At 46.7% G+C, this 20,403-nt stretch overlaps 1 protein-coding gene across 1 annotated transcript in view; it reads left to right on the top strand.

The window, feature by feature from the left end:
• The window catches only part of LOC126428335 (neuronal acetylcholine receptor subunit alpha-4-like), a 588,239-nt gene that overhangs the window by 335,241 nt on the left and 232,595 nt on the right, over window positions 1-20,403 (top strand). Inside the window, exon 8 of the mRNA XM_050090270.1 lies at window positions 13,828-13,872. Within this exon, the coding sequence (XP_049946227.1) occupies window positions 13,828-13,872 (45 nt within the window). The remainder of the gene's footprint in view (window positions 1-13,827; window positions 13,873-20,403) is intronic.

Raw genomic sequence — 20,403 nt, forward strand, 5'->3', positions numbered from 1 at the left:
TAAAAAACACTGTTCGGCTCATTGTTACCTCCGAATATTTTGGGAAACAATTGTAGCGAACTATGTTCTCGTTAAAGTATACTTGGAGCTTTAGACGTACTTGTTTACCGTGGACGTGAAAACACGACATATCAGTTTTGGTCTTGTTCGGAATCAGTCTCCAGTTGGCAAAGTATCTGCAAGGTCTTCCGGGGAGATGTTGCTGCCTTCCTCTATGAACTTGCTGCGGGAGGCAAGAGCAAAGTCGTCAGCACATATTAATTTTGTAGATCTCGTATTTCGTGTATCCGAAATATGTAGGTTAAACGGGACAGGGGCAGCCTTAAGGCAGCCCTTTATTTAGATGTCTGATTTTACTTTTACTGTTACCTGTTGTTAATTGGAAAGGTGTGTCGCAGAGAATATATTATTTAATAAAGATCTTATTCGACCGCATGGCACCGCGTTGAGAATTTTGTAAATCAACCTTGCCTCGATACCGTCTCGTGTGCAGCAGTCAATACACTGCACTTTTGATGTAACTCTTCAGGCTTTCCCGGCGATCTAATGACATCATGGGTTGTCGGGTGTTCTGCCGGATATCAGCGTCGTACTTGCACGATATTTCGGTCACGTAGCTCGAGACCTTCATCAGGTGCGACCTGAGACTGCTCCTCGAGTGGACCTGGTCCAGTATTTATGCCTATGGACTTCCCCCTCCACCAACGGCTGCAGGCGCTTCCTCTGTGGTCCGCGCCCATTCCCTGTGACCTGCTGGAGCGTTGCTGCTCCGTTTTCCGTCCGCTGCGGTTCTAGGTGTTCCCTCTGCGGTCCGCGCCCACCAAACCCGCTCCTGGGGGTTTCATCTACGGTCTGGGGTACCAGGCGTTCCCCCTGCGGTCCGCGCCCGCTCACCACGACTTGTTGGAGCGTTGCCGCTCCGTTTTTCATCTGCTGCGGCTCTGGATGTTCCCTCTGCGGTCCGCGCCCACCAGTCCCACTTCTGGGTGTTCCATCTTCGGTCTGGTGCTCCTGGCAGTCCGTCAGGGGCTCGTTTACCATCTCCATGTCTCTGGTTCTTCTGTTTGTGTAGTGTTGCAGCTGGCCCCGTTGCTCCTTTAACAATTCCAGAGCCGGATCCCAGGCTCTGCTTAGCTGGTACCCTGTGTCACGATTCATAAGATCGTCAGCCATTTTAATCTCAATCGATTCTCTTATGACACTGTCCCAAAATCTGGGTGTTTGTGCTAGAATCTTGGTATCCTCATACTTCATGGCATGATCTAGTTCTAGACAGTGTTCAGCAGTGGCTGACTTAGTCACCTGTCTTAATCTAGTGTGCCTCTGATGTTCTTTGCACCTGATCTCCACAGTTCTTGTCGTCTGGCCAATGTAGGACATGCCACATTGACAAGGTATATTGTAAATCCCTGGTTTTCGTAACCCCAGGTCGTCTTTGACACTCCCCAGCAGTCCCCCGATCTTGTTGGATGGACAGAAAACACACTTGATATTGTGTTTACGCAGGATCCTACTGATTCTGGCAGAAATAGAGCCAGCATAGGGCAGATATGCCACCTTCCTTGCTTCACCTTGGTCTTCTTCAGGAACCTGTGGTATAGTGGCTGGTCGGAGTGCCCTCTCAATTTGTCTGTCCATGTATCCATTCTTGGAGAAAACTGTTTTGAGACGTTCTATCTCTATGGGTAGATTCTCTTGGTCTGATAGGGCACGTGCTCTGTGTACCAAAGTCTTCAGAACCCCATTCTTCTGTGCAGGGTGGTGACAACTGCTGGCCTGCAGATATAAATCAGTGTGTGTAGGTTTTCGGTACACACTGTGGCCAATTGATCCATCTGCTTTCCTCTGGACTAATACATCCAGAAATGACAGCTGGCCATTCTTCTCCAGTTCCATGGTGAACTTGATATTAGGGTGGCATGAGTTAAGATGTTCAAGAAACTCATTGAGCCTGTCCATCCCATGTGGCCAGATCACGAAGGTGTCATCCACATACCTAAAGAAGCATGTGGGTTTAAATGTGGCTGTCTCCAATGCCCTCTCCTCAAAACTCTCCATAAACATGTTGGCAACCACAGGGGACAGTGGGCTGCCCATAGCTACACCTTCAGTTTGCTCGCAATATTGGTTTCTGTACAGGAAATACGTGGATGTCAGTGTATGACTGAACAGGTCCAACAGAGCACCATCGAATTTCTCTGCAATCAGTTCTAGTGAGTCCTTCAGTGGGACCCTGGTGAACAGCGATACCACATCAAAACTAACCATGATGTCCGAATCTGTGATGTGCAGTTGCTTGAGGCGTTGCAGGAAATCTTCTGAGTTGCGGATGTGGTGAATACATTTCCCCACATATGGAGCCAGGAGACCTTTCAGGTACTTGGCTGTTGTGTACGTAGGTGCCCCAATATTACTGACAATAGGACGTAGGGGCACACCCTCCTTGTGTATTTTAGGCAGAAAATACAGTCTGGGTGGCACTGGCGCTTTTTCCCGTAGTTGTCTGATGATCTTATCAGGCATCCCTGTTTCCTTCAAGAGAGCACTAGTCTTCTTGGCCACCTTGTCCGTGGGGTCACACTCCAGAATTCTGTATGCAGGGTCCTCCAGAAGTTGGCGTACTTTCTCATCATAATCCACTCGCTGCAAGATGACAGTGGAGTTCCCTTTGTCTGCTGGCAGTACCACAATGCTGTTGTCTTCCCGTAGTTTCTTGAGTGCAAGCCTCTCCTCGGTTGTGATGTTCGATTTCGGTGGCCTGGCCTTGGTGAGGGCCCTGCAGGTCTCTCAGCGGACTTCCTCTGCCACATTAGGTGGAAGTGTGGCTGCAACTTGCTCTACTGCACTGACGAAACCTGAAATGGGTACGTTTCTAGGGGTCGTGGCAAAGTTGAGACCCCTGCTGAGTACCTTTAAGGTTGTATCATCAAACTGTATGCCACTCAGATTCGTCACCATGCGTGTCTCTTCCATCTGCTGTGCTTTCTTGCTCATGCGGTCAAACTTTGCAGATTGGCAAGATGAGGCATTCCTTCTAGCACACTCAGCTAAAGACCAGGAGGCACGGTCTACCCAATCCCAATCTTCTCTTGTTGAGGAGGCTGCCATGTACAGATGAATGTGTAACAGCTCGCTGGCCACAACATCTAACCTGTGGCGCATATCTCGAATCCTCTCTCTCACCAGTGCCATGCTAGCTCTGCGTTTTATCTTGTTCGCCGCTCTGGAGTTGATGTGATGTTTAATTCTGGCAAATACTGGTACCACTTCTCCATCTCGACACCTCAGCAAAAAACTGAGAGAACTCAGCATCTTCCCTTTCTTCTGCCGTAGCTTGTCCAGCTTCTTGATATTCTGATACATCTCCTCCCCGTAGAGACTTTTGATGTAACTCTTCAGGCTTTCCCCAGTGCTGAACACTGTCTAGAGCTAGATCATGCCATGAAGTATGAGGATACCAAGATTCTAGCACAAACACCCAGATTTTGGGACAGTGTCATAAGAGAATCGATTGAGATTAAAATGGCTGACGATCTTATGAATCGTGACACAGGGTACCAGCTAAGCAGAGCCTGGGATCCGGCTCTGGAATTGTTAAAGGAGCAACGGGGCCAGCTGCAACACTACACAAACAGAAGAACCAGAGACATGGAGATGGTAAACGAGCCCCTGACGGACTGCCAGGAGCACCAGACCGAAGATGGAACACCCAGAAGTGGGAGTGGTGGGCGCGGACCGCAGAGGGAACATCCAGAGCCGCAGCAGATGAAAAACGGAGCGGCAACGCTCCAACAAGTCGTGGTGAGCGGGCGCGGACCGCAGGGGGAACGCCTGGTACCCCAGACCGTAGATGAAACCCCCAGGAGCGGGTTTGGTGGGCGCGGACCGCAGAGGGAACACCTAGAACCGCAGCGGACGGAAAACGGAGCAGCAACGCTCCAGCAGGTCACAGGGAATGGGCGCGGACCACAGAGGAAGCGCCTGCAGCCGTTGGTGGAGGGGGAAGTCCATAGGCATAAATACTGGACCAGGTCCACTAGAGGCCTGGCCCCCCGTGACCTCGCCTGCACCAGGCCCCTCATCTCATGCCGACTACCTCCCTCACGTCATAGATTATTCCCCCGCACATGCCATGTCATTCGCTCCCCCAACACGCCTCCCCCTTCCCCCCCCCCCCCACTACCCCCAATGTTGGCCTAATCATGATAGGCCCTTCTTTTTTCCACTTCTTCAACTGTCACCCTCTGACTTCTTTCTCTTTCCCCCTCCCCCCAATTCGCCATGTCAAGAATGCCTGCCGCCGCCATCGCGTCGCCGCTACGAAGCAGAAGAGGCCAGGATAATGGCCGTTCGCTTTCACTCACTCTCACTATTCCTCCTTCTGTCCTTTCTTCTGTAACTAATCGTAATTCCCGGCCAGTCAATTGGGCCGTTCGTTTTCCTTTTCTCTCACTGTCTCTCTTACTATCCTTTCCTCTTTCTTTTAATTAAAAAAAAAAAAAATATTGCACAAAGAATCAAGCAGAACAATAACGCCATGAAATTTCGATAGCCAAACCGTCATGCCAGAAGGTGAAGCGCCTTGTTGCGCTAGTACTTCGCCCTCAGTCGAGGATATCTTCCTCAGTCCATTGTGCAGGTTCAGGTTCGGTACTCGAGGCCTGGCCCAAGAAGATGACAATAAGTCGAGCCGCACAGGCCTCGTTAGAAGGCAAGGGAGAAGCGGTTGCACGTCAGGACTCAAGCGTCCAAACCAAGGAGTTGGTCAACCACATGGCGCAACTTGTGGACAGCGAACTCCTGGACGACGACAGCCCGCGAGACGAATACCAGATGAGCTTCCTGCACAGCAAGGAGCTCAGAAGAAGAAAGGAGGAAGCCCTGAACGAGCAGTTCAGAAGACAGAGAGAGGAGCAAGAGGCGGAGCGCGACAGAAGGCGCGAAGCCGCCCTTGCCCGCCGTGATCGCCAGCGTCAACGCTGGCAACACGGAAAATAAAGAGAAGGCAAGACACAAGCAGTTCTGGCCGGGTTTTGCAGGTTTTCCTTGGCCGCTAAGGTAAATACCGGAACTGTCCCCTACAAACTCCTGCAAATAAATTCCCAATTGGGAGATATCCACCCCCTTCCCCGCACCCCAGCAACAATAAACAGTGTCAAAACAGCATAACTATAACCCATGGCTGAAAAGAGCCCAACAAGCATGCTCTATAACAGCCCGCCCTTCTCCATCCGAGAAGGGAATGAAAAGTGCAAAAAAAAAAAAAAAAAAAAAACTCGAGGAGCAGTCTCAGGTCGCACCTGATGAAGGTCTCGAGCTACGTGACCGAAATATCGTGCAAGTACGACGCTGATATCCGGCAGAACACCCGACAACACAAGATGTCACTGCACTTTTGTTTTCAACCGCTTCTGAGATCCGACCTCAGTGTGTGTTGTTTTACTGAGCACCTGGTCGACACAACTGCGACGGGGTCTCAGCCCATTCCTTTCAACCGGAAAGCTTTCTGGCATCAGTGGACCTATTCCCTCTACAACCGTCCTTGCTAGTAATTTGTCACATGAACTCAGCAGGGCTATAAGGCACTGACTTCCACGTAGCTTCTTCGATTTGTTCAGTTTTAGTACTGCGATGACTTTAAATTTCTTGAGCTTCTTAGGGATATATCCCGTCAGCAGGATGTCATAGCAAAATTTGCTTAGACACGTTCTCGTATGTTTTCCAGAGTTTTTGAGGAATGCAGTATAGATTCCGAATCTCACAAACAAAGCGTTTCCGGCGATAAATGGTAACGACACTATTTTTTAGTCAAAATACACTGGTCAACGACTGCGGACCCCAGCTGCAGGCTGCGCTCTCAGCCGTGGACGCCGCACGCGACCAGCAACCGCGCACAAGACGACGACGTTAAAATCTCTTGCTTAGCTTTCGCAGACTACCGAACAGTGAAATCGTAGCCAACAAGCATATCAAGTTGTCGAAAGAGGAACTCGAAAAGCAGGAATAAAAACTTATTTTGAAAAAAAAAAAAATAGTTCTTCTGCAGTAAAGTGAAAATCCAGAAATTAAACACCATGCTTGGGCAAGTGAAGTAGAGGCAGAGACTTCTCGTATCTCGGTGAGACCGTAGAACTAACGTAGCTATAAGAGGAAACACAGAGGGCTCAATTAAAAAGTCTTAAGAGAACGCACGATATCTACAACAAAAGGTACCTGTCTGCACGGTCAAAGACTGGGCTAAAGGACTGGCCAGGTGCGAGAGGAATTCGCGCCCTGAGGGTTAAGCGTGCAGGCAGCCAGGGACTCCACAGTTTCGACTGTAAGTCAGAAACAATATTCGTGTGATGTAGCTGCCATTTAACAGTTTCCGGATTTTTTCCTGTACTTTTACTGTGAAACCCTGCTTTCTATCAAATTTCGTGATTCTAGCTCGAGAGGACGTGCACTAGAGGTGTTCGTGAGTGAGGCTGCAAGTACCCAAATATGTGACCTAAATGGGCTTGTCTTTTGACTGTATTGTCTTAGAAGCTTACATTTATAACGCCGCCAGGGTAGCATAGACATAAATATGTGACAAAACCCGTTCCCGAGAAAAAGGGTTGAGGCAATCAGACACAAACAACAAAGTGATTCTATAAAGGTTTCGTTTTTACCGACTGATTTACTGTACGCAAAAAAGAATTAGTCTTAAGCGTAGTTGCTTGAGTAGGAGTGCAAAATGTGTTCATTAACGTCGGATTTACACCAGTTTGCCTTTTAGGAACTTCTGTAAATGGCCATGCCATGTGCCCATCCACTGACACTATTCGTGTATGTTCAAATGACCGAGGGAATATGTAACTAACTAACAGAATGGTGACCAAACATGCAGCTCTCTACACGAGACAAAGTTTAATTCTCAACAGGAAAGGCGATTTGGAACACATCTCGAAGAAATCGTCACGAGACGAATTCTTGCGCCAGAAAATACGGAGGGCGGATACAGGCTGAAATCTCAAATCTGGCGGCAGGCTTTAGTAAAGGAAGAATTAAATTTCACGGACATCTCGAAAGACTGCCAACATCGAGGCCTACGTACAACGTAATGACAAACATCCGAAAAGCACCGAACATTCTGTGTATCCAAACATTTTAAAAGGACCTCGAGAAAGCCATGAGATAAGCAGTGGAAATATCAGACAGAAATCTGTTCAGTCAAAAGGTAACTATCAAAAGAGTGAGGTTCAAAAGGGCAGGAAGAAGGTGGGCTGGAGAAAGTAAAACAGTCCACGGCGAGTGAGTGAGAGGCATGTGGATGATCACAAAATCGAATATAAAAGCACTACGGAGTCCAGAAACCTATGACACAGTGAAGCGATACAGGGTGAGACGCACAAGAAGTAACAAAGCTTTTACGTCGAAAACGTAATTTGTGGCAAAGGATAGTAGGCTACGTAGGAGGGTCGAACAGCTAATACTGTCGAGCCAGACAAGTATCAGCTGAACAAGTATTGTTTTTTAAACACAACGATACACAGCGTCATTATACTTAAACTTTCAAAACGCTGTAGCAAACACCACTGCTCAGAATGACGTCATATTATCGCAGAAGGGGGAAAACGCAAGGCAGAAGAAAAAAATAGTGTGAAAATTCTTCAGTAGATGGTGCCGCATGTGTTAGAATACATAAATGAAAACACCTGTCATGGGCACGCCCCATTGAAATTGGTATAAACACGCCGGTTACACGCCTTTTCGTCCTTTCACGCCTGCGACGTTCGCCTTGACTGTCTCCATGCAGGATCGCGCTTTGCTTGTAAAGCTGTATTACAAGGATGATGACTGCATATGTCGCCCTGCGGAAGTTCCGGACACTGAAGGGTTTGAAATAAGGCGTTTGTCCGATGACTGCCGTGGGTCTGGAGAAAATGATTCGGAAATTCGAAAAGACGGCTTCTTTTGGTACGCAACCTGGCAGAGGGACGAAACGAATCGATCCGGCGTCAGTGGAAACAGCGGCCACAGTAATGCAGCAGGAGACGAGTGGTGGTGTGCAAACGTGTAGTGCGCAGAGAATTGCACGAACATTGGACCTACCCGTGAGCACGGTGCGTAAAATCCTACGAAACATCTTTCTTTGCTATCCATTCAAAATTACCCATGTGCACGAGTTGCTTCCTGTTGACCTGCCATCAAGAGAGACCTTTGCTTTAGAATTTCTTGCTCGCATAAAAGTGGACGATTACCGGCCGCGGAAGATTTTTTGGACAGACGAAGCCCACTTCCATGTGACAGGATATGTCAATACACAGAATTGTCGAATATGGGCAACGGAAAATCCACACGCAAATCAACCAGTACCACGTCATCCTGAAGAGGTTGCTGTGTGGTGCGAGTTCACTGCCTCATTTATCATAGGGCCATAGAGACAGGTGCTTCCGGTACCGTCACTGGTAAGTGCTATGAGTGTCGTTTGCGCAACCACGCCCTTCCAGCTCTCCGACAGCGTGTATGTGTGGATGGAATCATTTTTATGCAAGATGGCTCTCCTCCGCACATTGCAAAATCAGTTGATCAGCTGCTGAAGCGCCGTTTCGGAAATGCTAGAATTATCAGCCGCCATTTCCCTACAGCCTGGCCGTCCCAATCACATGATCTTAATCCGTGTAACTTCTGGCTGTGGGGTTATCTGAAAGATGTCGTGTTCAGTGTTCCGACTGCAAACGTAGCTGCGTTGAAGGCACGCATTGCGCAATACATTCTGAACGTGACCACGGAAACACTTCGATCAGTTGTGTAACGTGCTGTTTCTCGATTTCAACTTGTTGCAAGAAACGATGGACAGCATATTGAACACGTTTTGCGCCAGTCACAAGGAAATTAATAATCCGATTTGATTTTGGTTAATGCTTTTTATGCGGTTTTTGGCCTCAGGACAATTAAAAACGAATTTTAACATCCGATGTGATTTGTCGTGGTGGGTGGAATACATAACTAACAGCATCATGCCTGTACATCCATGCACGCTGAGTAGTACAGTTTGTTTAACGTCAAACGTGCACATCAGGCATTGTTGTATGATTCATTTGTCATTTTTAGTCGACCACTATTAAAATGATGCTTACGGCGCCATCTATTCAAAAATGGTTCAAAAGGCTCTGAGCACTACGGAACTTAACTTCTGAGGTCATCAGTCCCCTAGAACTTAGAACTACTTAAACCTAACTAACCCAAGGACATCACACACATCCATGCCCGAGGCAGTGTTCGAACCTGCGACCGTAGCGGTCGCTCGGTTCCAGACTGTAGCGTCTACAACCTCTCGGCCACCTGGGCCGGCCGCCATCTATTGCTACATTTTGTAACTATGTATTTTTCTTCTGCCATACGTTTCCCCCCTTCTCCGATAATATTCCCTTTCAATTTGACGTTATTCTGACTAGCGTTATTTCTACTGCGGCTTGAAAGTTTAACTTTAGTTATGATCACCCTGTACTTCGTAACCGCACGCAAACCAGTCGACTCTCGACAAGTGCAGTGATGTTACGCATGCTGATGTTTGTGTTGAAGCGTTTCTTCGAAGTGTCCGACAAATGAAATAAAGCTTACATTCACAACAGCTGTAATCGGCTGTTGTAACATAACCACCGCCATGAGGACGGCTGATTAAAAAGCAGGTGGCCTCCCGCTGACCATCGTGTACGAAAAACCTCATCCTGAACAACATACGAAATAAATGGTGATGTTACGCCTTATCATAATGAACTCTTCAGTAACAGTCGTGAATACGCGGTGTAGGCGAAAACAGCTCACAACGCACCACAGTGGTGGAGAGGAAGTGGAGACGAAGAGTCTGCTACAGGACACCCGCTGTCTACAGATCCGCGAAGGAGCCGCTTAAGCTGCTGTTGCTGTTGTGGTTTTCACTCCAGAGACTGCTGCCCTATTCTGCGCAAGCTCCTTCATCTCCCAATACCTGAATCTGCTTAGTGTATTCATCTCTTGGTCTCCCTCTACGACTTTTACCCTCCACTCTGCCCTCTAATACTAAATCGGTAATCCCTTGATGCCTCAGAACATGTCCTACCAACCGATCCCTTCTTCTAGACGAGTTGTGCCACAAATTCCTCTTCTCCCCAATTCTGTTCAGTACCTCCTCATTAGTTACGTGATCTACCCATCTAATCTTCAGCATTCTTCTGTAGCACCACATTTCAAAAGCTTCTATTCTCTTCTTGTCCATACTATTTATCGTCCATGTTTCACTTCCATACATGGCTACACTCCATACAAGTACTTTCAGAAACGACTTCCTGACACTTAAATCTATACTCGACGTTAACAAATTTCTCTTCTTCAGAAACGCTTTCCTTGCCGTTGGCAGTCTACATTTTATATCTTCTCTAATTCAACCATCATCAGTTATTTTGCTCTCCAAATAGCAAAACTCCTTTACTACTTCAAGTGTCTCATTTCCTAATCTAATTCCCTCAGCATCACCCGACTTAATTCGACTACATTCCATTATCGTCGTTTTGCTTTTGTTGATGTTCATCTTATATCCTCCTTTCAACACACTGCCCATTCCGTTCAACTGCTCTTCCAAGTCCTTTGCTGTCCCTGACAGAATTACAACGTCATCGGCGAACCTCAAAGTTTTTGTTTCTTCTCCGCGGATTTTAATTCCTACTCCGAATGTTTCTTTTGTTTCCTTTACTGCTTGCTCGATATACAGAATGAATAACATCGCGGATAGGCTACAACCCTGTCTCACTCCTTTCCCAACCACTGCTTCCCTTTCATGCCCCTCGACACTTATAACTGCCATCTGGTTTCTGTACAAATTGTAAATAGCCTTTCTCTCCCTGTATTTGACCCCTACCACCTTCAGAATTTGAAAGAGGGTACTCCAGTCAGCTTTGTCAAAAGCTTTCTCTAAGTCTACAAATGCTAGGAACGTAGGTTTGCCTTTTCTTAATCTTTGTTCTAAGATAAGTCGTTGGGTCAGTATTGCATCACGTGTTTCGATATTTCTACGGAATCCAAACTGATCTTCCCCGAGGTCGGCTTCCACCAGTTTTTCCATTAGGTTGTAAGTAATTCGTGTCAGTATTTTCCAGCCGTGACTTATTAAACTGATAGTTCGCTAATTTTCAGACTTGTCAAGACCTGCTTTCTTTGGGATTGTAATTATTATATTCTTCTTGAAGTCTGAGTGTATTTCGCCTGTGTCATACATCTTACTCACCAGATAGAAGAGATTTTTCAGGGCTGGCTCACCCAAGGTTATCAGTAGCTCTAATGGAATGCTGTCTACTCCCACGGCCTTATTTCGACTCAGGTCTTTCAGTACTCTGTGAAATTCTTCACGCATTACCATATCTCCCATTTCATGTATACATCGCCCTTGTATAGACCCTCTATGTACTCTTTCCACCTTTCTGCTTTCCCTTCTTTGCTTAGAACTGGTTTTCCATCTGAGCTCTTGATATTCATACAAGTGGTTCTGTTTTCTCGAAAGGTCTCTTTAATTTTCCTGTAGGGCTGCCCCTACATCCTTACATTTGTCTTGTAGCCATCCCTGGTTGGCCATTTTGCACTTCCTGTCGATCTCATTTCTGAGACGTTTGTATTCCTTTTTGCCTGCTTCATTTACTTCATTTTTACATTTTCTCCTTTCATCAATTAAATTCAATATTTCCTCTGTTACCCAAGGATTTCTACTAGCCCTCGTCTTTTTACCTACTTGACCCTCTACTGCCTTCACTATTTCATTCCTCAAAGCTACCCATTCTTCTTGTACTGCATTTCTTTCACCCGTTCTTGTCAATCGTTCCCTAATGCTTTCTCTGAAACTTTCTATAAACTGTAGTTCTTTCAGTTTATCCAGATCCCATGTCCTCAAATTCCCACCTTTTTGCAGGTTCTTCGATTTTAGTCTACAGTTTATAACCAATAAATTGTGGTCAGAGTCCACATCTGCCCCTGGAAATGTCGTAGAATTTAAAACCTGGTTCATAAATCTCTGCCTTACCATTATATAATCTATCTGAAACTTTCCAGTGTCTCCAGGAGTCTTCCAAGTGCCAGACTTCTTTCGTGATTCTTAAACGAAGTGTAGCTTAAGCTACAACGTTAGATTTCCAGTATCCACTTGCTCACCGTCTTAGTTCTGCATTTGCAAATTATGGAACTGTGTAGATTGTACCTTACAGTTTTCTGTAGTTTAACAGCGCTAAATTAACAAATGTAACACTGAATATTCCTCGGGTATTCAGCGGGTTGCGGTACTTGGGCAGGCCGACTTGTGGCCATCTGCGGTTGTCTGCTGCGGGGCGCCGCTCTCGTATCCTCTGGCCGGCCGGAGCTGGCGCAGTCCTCGTCAGGCCATCAGCTGCCACTCCCACGGAGGCTGCTGTCGTGCTCGAGGCCGGCGCTCCGCGGAAAGCCGCCGTTTGCGTGCATTTGTCCGTCGTGTAGTCGGATGCCTAGAGACCCGGAAGGTGTCGGATTGGCGCGGACTGAGGGAGATGGAACGCTGTGCCAAAGGGGGCTTCGTCGAGTGTAGGTTGACTGGTGTTTACGTTCAGAGCATCTCTCTGGTACCGTACAGGCAGTCCGGCCTTCGCACGTTTTGCCTGCACTGGCAGGGGATTGCATTCTAAAAGAGACTGAGGCTGCCATCCTTAGGGCAGAAAAATGAAATTGTGCGCGCCTGCTGACACGTAGAGTGTACAAACAAGCGCTTAAGCCTATTACTGGATGACACGTACAGAGGACAGAATACGATCGTAGCAGCCGAGTGAAGGGGGAGGCCGCCAAGCAAGGAGGGCGGCCGCGTCGCTCCGACAGCACGGACGAGCTCGAGTCCGCGAGGAGGGAGTGTCCCACTGTTAGTGGGAGGGGCCGGCAGCCCACAGTGGCGGCTGCAGCGGGTGTGGCAGGCCCTGCCTCGGGACTGGCTCACTGGCCCGGTTCTCTGGGTTCGTAAGCGGTATTCGCCTCGGTTTCTCAACTGTGTCTTTCACCTCTTCAGCATGCCGCTTCCCACAATGTCAGCAGGCTGAAAGGCGTTCTCGTGTAAGGTTTACGTGTTGTTACGACACCTTGCAGTGCTGTCAGACTGACGTTATCTCCAAATAGGCGATTCAGACATCTCGCTTGAGTCATGTGAGCCACAGTATTAGCAGCATCGGCTCTGCTGCCTGTTTCTCGTTCCGGGCCTAAAATTACAATCGGCATGCTTCGGAACTGGATGGTGAAAAGTTCAGAAATGTTTACATCCACCCCCAGTACGTCTTTCTCTGGTGCAACCCTACTATCGATCTCTGAAAGGAGAAACTATTTTGAAATAGTCTGTTTTAGAACTTTGTTGTTTGATATTTTTAATTACATGATCAAAAATTATCAGATGCTGATTTTTTTAAAATAATCGCATTTTTTTCGGATAATGTCTTCCATATTCGGTATTTTATAACTCCTTATTTCTCTACGTGACAGACACCCAATTTTAGATTCTATGCTTTACTGCAGCATTCCCCATGCGAGAAACACGGTCTAAGAAACGGAATAAAAAGCAGCTGCCGTGGACATAGACTTAATGGTGGTCAACAAACAAGTGAATTACGCCAACTGAACAAGTGTGAGGAGCGTAGAGACGTCTTGGCGTAAGTAAAGTTATATACAAAGCATCCGGTTGCTGTGTGACAACTCTGTGACAGTAAAATTCTCTATTGTCGTATGTCGAGAGATGTCTTGTACCTCGCTTCCTGTGTGTTACATGTGTTGTGTAGTCGTCACGACGCGCACACGACTGGCGTGACTAATGCTTGTTTTTCTCTGTTTCAGAATCTGAAGAACCAGATAATGACGACGAACCTGTGGGTGGAGCAGGTAAGTCTTTTCCGCCGCCTCAGTGCATTTTTTACATCAACAGCTCGTTGCTTACCTTTCCTCTTCCTAGTTATTGTCTTCAGTAGACACTTAGAGCACACAAGCAGCGTTACTAGGACGTACGTGTCCCAGAAGAACAGCATCTGCAAAGTATACCAACATCTGTACAGCGCATGGCGGAGGGTATTTTCTAGCAGTGTTATGCATTTTGTCTCCTCTTCCAAATGTGGTGATGGCACGGAGTGTGTGTCCGTTCATTTATTTAGTTCGTTCGTACACTACACACACACACACACACACACACACACACACACACATTGTGTTCAGTAAATTCGATTTTGCCATTTTGAAGGAGAGACTTTAGGGATGGAGAAACAGCTACGTTTCAGCCACTGACTGGTACTTCTGTAAAGTATGGTGACAACAAGGTACGACGGGCGCTAGTCTACTCAAACCAATAATTATGGGAATAACCCCTTTATTACCATCTATGTCTATTTTCGGAAAAACAAAACAGCTATACTGGAAAGAACGACTGCCCCTCCCCTTACCCTGCTCGTTCTTCAAACACAGTGTTTACGTAATACAGAAAACTATCAGCACTCAAGATCTGCTAGGAATTACATTTGAACAAGCACCTGTCAGTGGGTTGTCAACGTCGTATCCTTGCCAGCATTAGCCACATCTGGAGCGAGGGCGAGCTCCCATCCCAATGGCGAGAAAGCATCGTCGTTCCAGTACTGAAACCGTGTAAGCACTCGCTAGAGATGAACAGTTATCGCCCAATTAGTCTCACTGTAGTTCACTGTAAGTTTCTTGAACACTCCTGCACCCGGTAGCTGCGTTGGCTCTTGAGCTTGGGGACCTCTAGCTTTGTCCCATGCTGGTTTTTGGTGATAACCTGGTTTACCTGGAGTCTGCCATCTGAACAGTTCTCGCTCGAAGTCAACACCTTACAGCCATCTTCCTCGACTTGCAAACGGCTTATGACAGCACAGGGTGACAACATACAAGTGGGGCCTCCGTGGTCTGCTCCCTATTTTAATCCACAACTTGCTGTCGCAGTGTACATTCCACGTACAAGTTTGTGCTTTCCACAGTACCCCCATATCCAAGAGAATGAGATGCCATAGGGCTCTGTACTGTGTGTCTCTCTCTCTTTCTAGTAGCCATCAAATGTCTAGCAGCAGCTGTGGGGTCCTCCTTCTATGCTGACGAATTTCGCCTCTACTGTTGCTCCCCTAGTACGCGTATCGCTGAACGTCGACTGCAAGGCGCCATACAAAGAGCACAGGCATCAACCCTCATCCATGGCGTTCCATCTTCAGCCGCCAATACGCATGTCATGCGCTTCTGTCAACGGTGTACCATTTGCCCACAACCAGAACGTTATCTCGACAGCTAGCTACTCACTGTGCTGGAGACTTATCGCTGTTTAGTAGCCGAGCGGTCTGAGGCGCTGCAGTGATGGACTGTGCGGCTGGTCCCGGCGCAGGTTCGAGTCCTCCCTCGGGCATGGGTGTGTGTGTTTGTCCTTAGGATAATTTAGGTTAAGTAGTGTGTAAGATTACGGACTGATGACCTCAGCAGTTAAGTCCCATAAGATTTCACACACATTTGAACTTATCGGTCTTTAGGACTGGTCTTTGATTCTCAGTTGATGTGGAGACCCCATCTTCTCCAGCTTAAGCGAAAGTACTGGCTGCACCTTAATAAACCTTACTGCCTGAGTAACACCAGCTGGGATGCATATCACACTACCCTTCTATAGCTTTGCAAAGCCTTGCCACAATTCCATTTTGATTGTGGGAGTCTGGCACTCGATTCAGCAGCGCCCCCAGCATTGCAGGCGCTGGATCCAATTCACCACTGTGGGCTTCGGCTTGCGACAGGAACCTATCGGACTAGTCCTGTGAATATTTTACTCTTGGAGGCTTGGTTTCCTACATTGCCAATCAGGCGCTGACAACAGCTTGTCAGTTATGTTGCCCACGTTTACAGCTTTCCTAAGCATCTGAACTACCATCACCTCTTTCCAAACACAGAAATCCATCTCCTGCAATGGTGTCCAAGTGCAGTGATTACAATCACAATCCGTGTCTGGTCCCTCCTTTCTGAACCTTGATTGTGAACTCTCCCTCCACGACAGCGCCGCATCCAGTAATTCAGAAGTAGTCCACAATGATGGCTCGACGGTTTCTGGATACGTGAGCTTTGAACTGCTCTCCTTTCCAGATGACTGTAGTGTCTTCACCTGGAGTTGATAGCTATCTCTCGTATTCTTGAGCATATCTGTTCCTGTAGCAGTGGGATCCTTCCTCATCTGTGAGACTCGAGCAGTTTTGAATCTTTCGACTAGTGTTACCTTCGACCATTGCCATTCAGGATTCCCTGTGTGCCCTAGAGCAATGTGGATACTCAGTGACCTTCATCTGGACCCTGGGCCATGCTGGGATCCTGGGGAATGAACACTCATTGATAGCCTGCCCAAACTGACTACCTGTAAACCAGCTCTTGAGATGGGTATTCCAGAAACAGACCCCTTATCGGTATTATACCGCCAAGTTTTGAAATCTGGAGTATGGAATTCCTCAGTCTGACTTCACTAAACAAACTACTGGTGGTAAAGGAGACTAGAAATCTGTCGATGTCTCCCTTGCAGGCCTCTCACAAGGACCCTACCGCCCTTTGCAGGCTCTGCATCTGCCATACTTGGCTGACTCGTGGTCATCTCCTCCATAGCGAGGACATGCCCCATTTCACCGTGGTTCCTGTTTTACCGTGGTCGACATTTTGCTGGAATGTCCCAACCTAGCAGCCTTGGAGGGGACTCACCACCCTGACTCGCAACCCCTGGTGTAAGAGATGATGCCCCAGCGGCTGATGTAGTCTACGTTTTATTGGTGAAGGGCCACCCCATTGAGGGGTCGGCAGCATACCCTGATGCCTCCTCTGTACAGAATCGGCTAGAGCTGTCTGGGCTTGGTGGACCAGCCCACTTCTCACCCTCCCTGGTCTTTTTCTCTCCCCCAGCCCCTCTCGCATTGTCTGTTAGACTGGTTTGTGTTTTGCCTCTCTGATTTTCCATTCCGTTGTGTGTGTGTCGCTACTCTCCGAGGCAATCTTAGAGTAGAGTACCTCTGGTAAGTGGTGGGGGCTGGGGGATGTATGTCCCTCATTTCACTCTGCTTTCAGGGGCTTCTGGCTGCTCCCTAGATGGGGTACCTCGCTTGCCTTTCTTCCTCTGTCTCCCTTTTCTCTTTTTGTCCCTTACTTCAACTCCACTGACAGACCTTGGGGTTTTCGTTCCTTGGGTTTGGCACATTAGGCTATATCTGATCTACAGCCACGTAGAGCCGTCTGCTCGAGGAGAAAAGGGACTGATGACCTTGCAGTTTAGGCCCTTTAATCATCCAACTAACCAACCGATCCACACACTGCGGCTTAAACGCCTCACTGAGCCGTCACCGCGTATCTTTCGAAAAGAGGCTCGGTCGTGACCCGTCGGACTCCACTATAGTCCCCAGTCAGCTGTGTACAGTTTCTGGGTGTTCCTCCCATTCGAGACGCGAAGCTTCACGTGGCGCTGTGAAAAATGGCGTTTTGTGATATACGCGACTCGGAATTCCATTGTGTGCAGTTCCCGTCACAGTCTTTTCTCGAAAGCTGCTTGGGGCGGACGTGCATTCACTGCCAGCAGCAGTTCCCGTGGGGTTTGAAACCAATTGTCATTGTCGAGGCGTCACACCTGTCTCTGGCCCCTCCCTGTCTGTCAGTATCTTCCCGCAACCACTGTTCCTGACCAGCGCTACAGGGCGGCGCGTGCTGCACCATTCCTTGAAGACACGCTGGGCTGTCCTCGTACAGGTTCCTTCAGGTTTTGCTGACGGACACGTCCAGAATAGGACAGCTCCGGGTCTAGCCTTCTCACTGTACTAGCTGGTACACACTCGTCGTCAGCAGCGGAGAGTCAGATAACCACGTACCTGCAAGCAGCCTATAGCTCTACAAACTAAGTAAAGTAGTCTGCTCCCTTAATTGGGGAGGCTAAACAGCAGTTTGCATCAAGTCAACATGAGACACACGCAGTCGTGGTTGCATTTATCTATCACAATCTTCCTGTCTCAACACAGGTACACTGACGGAAAAAATCGCAACACCAGAAAGTAAATAATGTAGAGTAATGACATTTCGGAAATACATTGATCTAGGCAACATATGTAAGTTATTAACATTCCAACATCACAGTGTCAGGCGGTGGGTTAATAATAATAATAATAAATCATAAGTAATAGGAAATATTAGAATATTGTTCGCCGTCTTTTACAATAGCCTGTAAACCATTTTTGTGATCAGCCAGAAAGCGATGGAAAACATACTGACCATAGTTTCCAGTCTGCAAGTCAACATTCTTTTCCAGTCCACTGAAACAAATGTTTCTGTTCTGTATGTACTCAGCGGGCTCAAGAAGTATGATTACAAATGAAGATGTTGAGTTCTAGTTGATAGATATATTTGATAAATTTTCACACGCACAACATTATTTTAATAGTAATAATAAATTTCTCTAATCAAAACAGCACTATGAGCAGTTCAGAGGCAACCTTTACAGTAAGTTCCCAATAAATGATCTTTCGCCCTGACTTCTGATAATCAACATAATTACTCGTCTCAAAAGTGGAAAATAATTGTCATCACTTGCCGCGCGGATTTGTTAACATTACGCGCGGCACACTAACAGTTACTTTCGCGAAATCTAAGCTACCCAGGACGGGGTTCAATCCTCGCTATTTCACTTCCTATTTGTACCGAAAACGTGAGTTTAATTGCGTTCTTGCTCTGACGTCGCCTACTCCGAACGTGTGACAGCTGTGGACCGTGCGGTAGCTGGGTGCGAACTCAAGTCTCGCCTGTCGGGCCGTATTTATAAACAGGAGCAGCGGACGGCTGCTGTTGCCCGTTCTATACCCAAGCAGCAGCCTTTAAACGGCCACTTTCCCGGACACGCAATATTTTATAACAGTGTCACGAATCAATTTAGAATCTTCGTAATTTATGTATGAATGTAGTTAAGTTGGATATAATCACAGAAAAAGACTTAGCTCGCCTACATATAAACTATGCCGTCTAGAATTTTTAGAACGGTACTGACAGTAGAACATGACCTCTGAACTACAAGTTTAAGAAATGTTTGATTTGTTATTATTTACCTCCAGGCCTTGAAACTTGTTATAGCTCTATTATTTGATAGGTTTCATCGCGTGCTGTAGTCAGTACTTTCTAGCATTGATATAACAGATACTTAATCTACTACATATAAGGACGTTTTCGTTCCAAATTTAGTTTTCAGTAAATTACTCGAAAACTATTAGAGGTAGCTTAATGGGGTCACGTAGTTTTAATGTTGAACTGAACCTTCATACAAATTTTTGGCTTTCTAGTTTTGTTATTTAGTGACACTTATTCTTCGTAAAAATGTGGATTCTGACTAAAATTTTGTTCCGATCAAGTTGAAATTTGTACCAGGTAATTTTGACATACATCTGCACCTTATGTCCAGTTTTTGGTTTTTTTGGTCTTGCAATTTTTTCCATCAGTCTACTTTTTATTGCATAATTTATCCTCGTTCGTTTCGACTGCTTCCGTAACATTGCTGTTAGCGTGGTTTACGTACTTAATTGTTCCTCACTCTTTACTGTTTCTGTGGTTGAAGGTAGGGAGTGGCCGGAGGGCAAGAGAGGGCACACACGATAAATAACAATTTTTCCTTGCCCCATTTGGGTGTGCAACAGGAAAGGGAGCGAGTAGCCCTGGTAGAAAGCACCCCCAACCATTTTCCGCAGGATTGCTTACAGGGTGTTGTATATATACTCACATCCGCACCCCATCAAAATTATAGCAGTTTTAATGACAGAACATGATCGACGCCGCTCGGTGGTTTTCCTGGGCACAAAAGGCATAATTATAACACCAGCACACTGCAGCGATGCAGGTGTAAGGTTGAAATACGTAGCTTAGGTGCAGACATGAGTTGGCCCCCGGTTTATTTAGAAACGTGACAGAACCGTTTGCTATTTCATTTACACTGTAATACGAGATGCAGACAACCGTATAGTCTCCTCACAGCAGTCCAGACCACACAAGACGACACAAGGCCTCTGCTAGTCACGTATTTGCAGTTTCTCAACACTCAATTCATTATCTCTAAAAGTCTCAACAATAGTTACATTAACTTATAGCAATTTTCGTATAATATATCGTATTAAATTTCCTTTCGTCGGTTGTCCAAGGATAAAAGACGTTTAGACTCTGGGAATACTCTTGTTAAGTCAAATTTCAAATTTAGACTTCCGTTTTTATTATTAATTTCGCATTTCGTTTTATAGGACAAAATTTTAACTTCCACTCTCGCCTACATGAATACGATGATTTAAAATGTAGCTACGTTCGCAGCAATTAGAGTTTTTATAAAAGACCCGAACTTAATCTGAAATACGTGGAGTTACATTGCGCTAAGAACGAAGTACGCCA

This window comes from Schistocerca serialis, chromosome 12 (genome assembly GCF_023864345.2).
Source record: "Schistocerca serialis cubense isolate TAMUIC-IGC-003099 chromosome 12, iqSchSeri2.2, whole genome shotgun sequence".
Classification (NCBI taxonomy): domain Eukaryota; kingdom Metazoa; phylum Arthropoda; class Insecta; order Orthoptera; family Acrididae; genus Schistocerca; species Schistocerca serialis.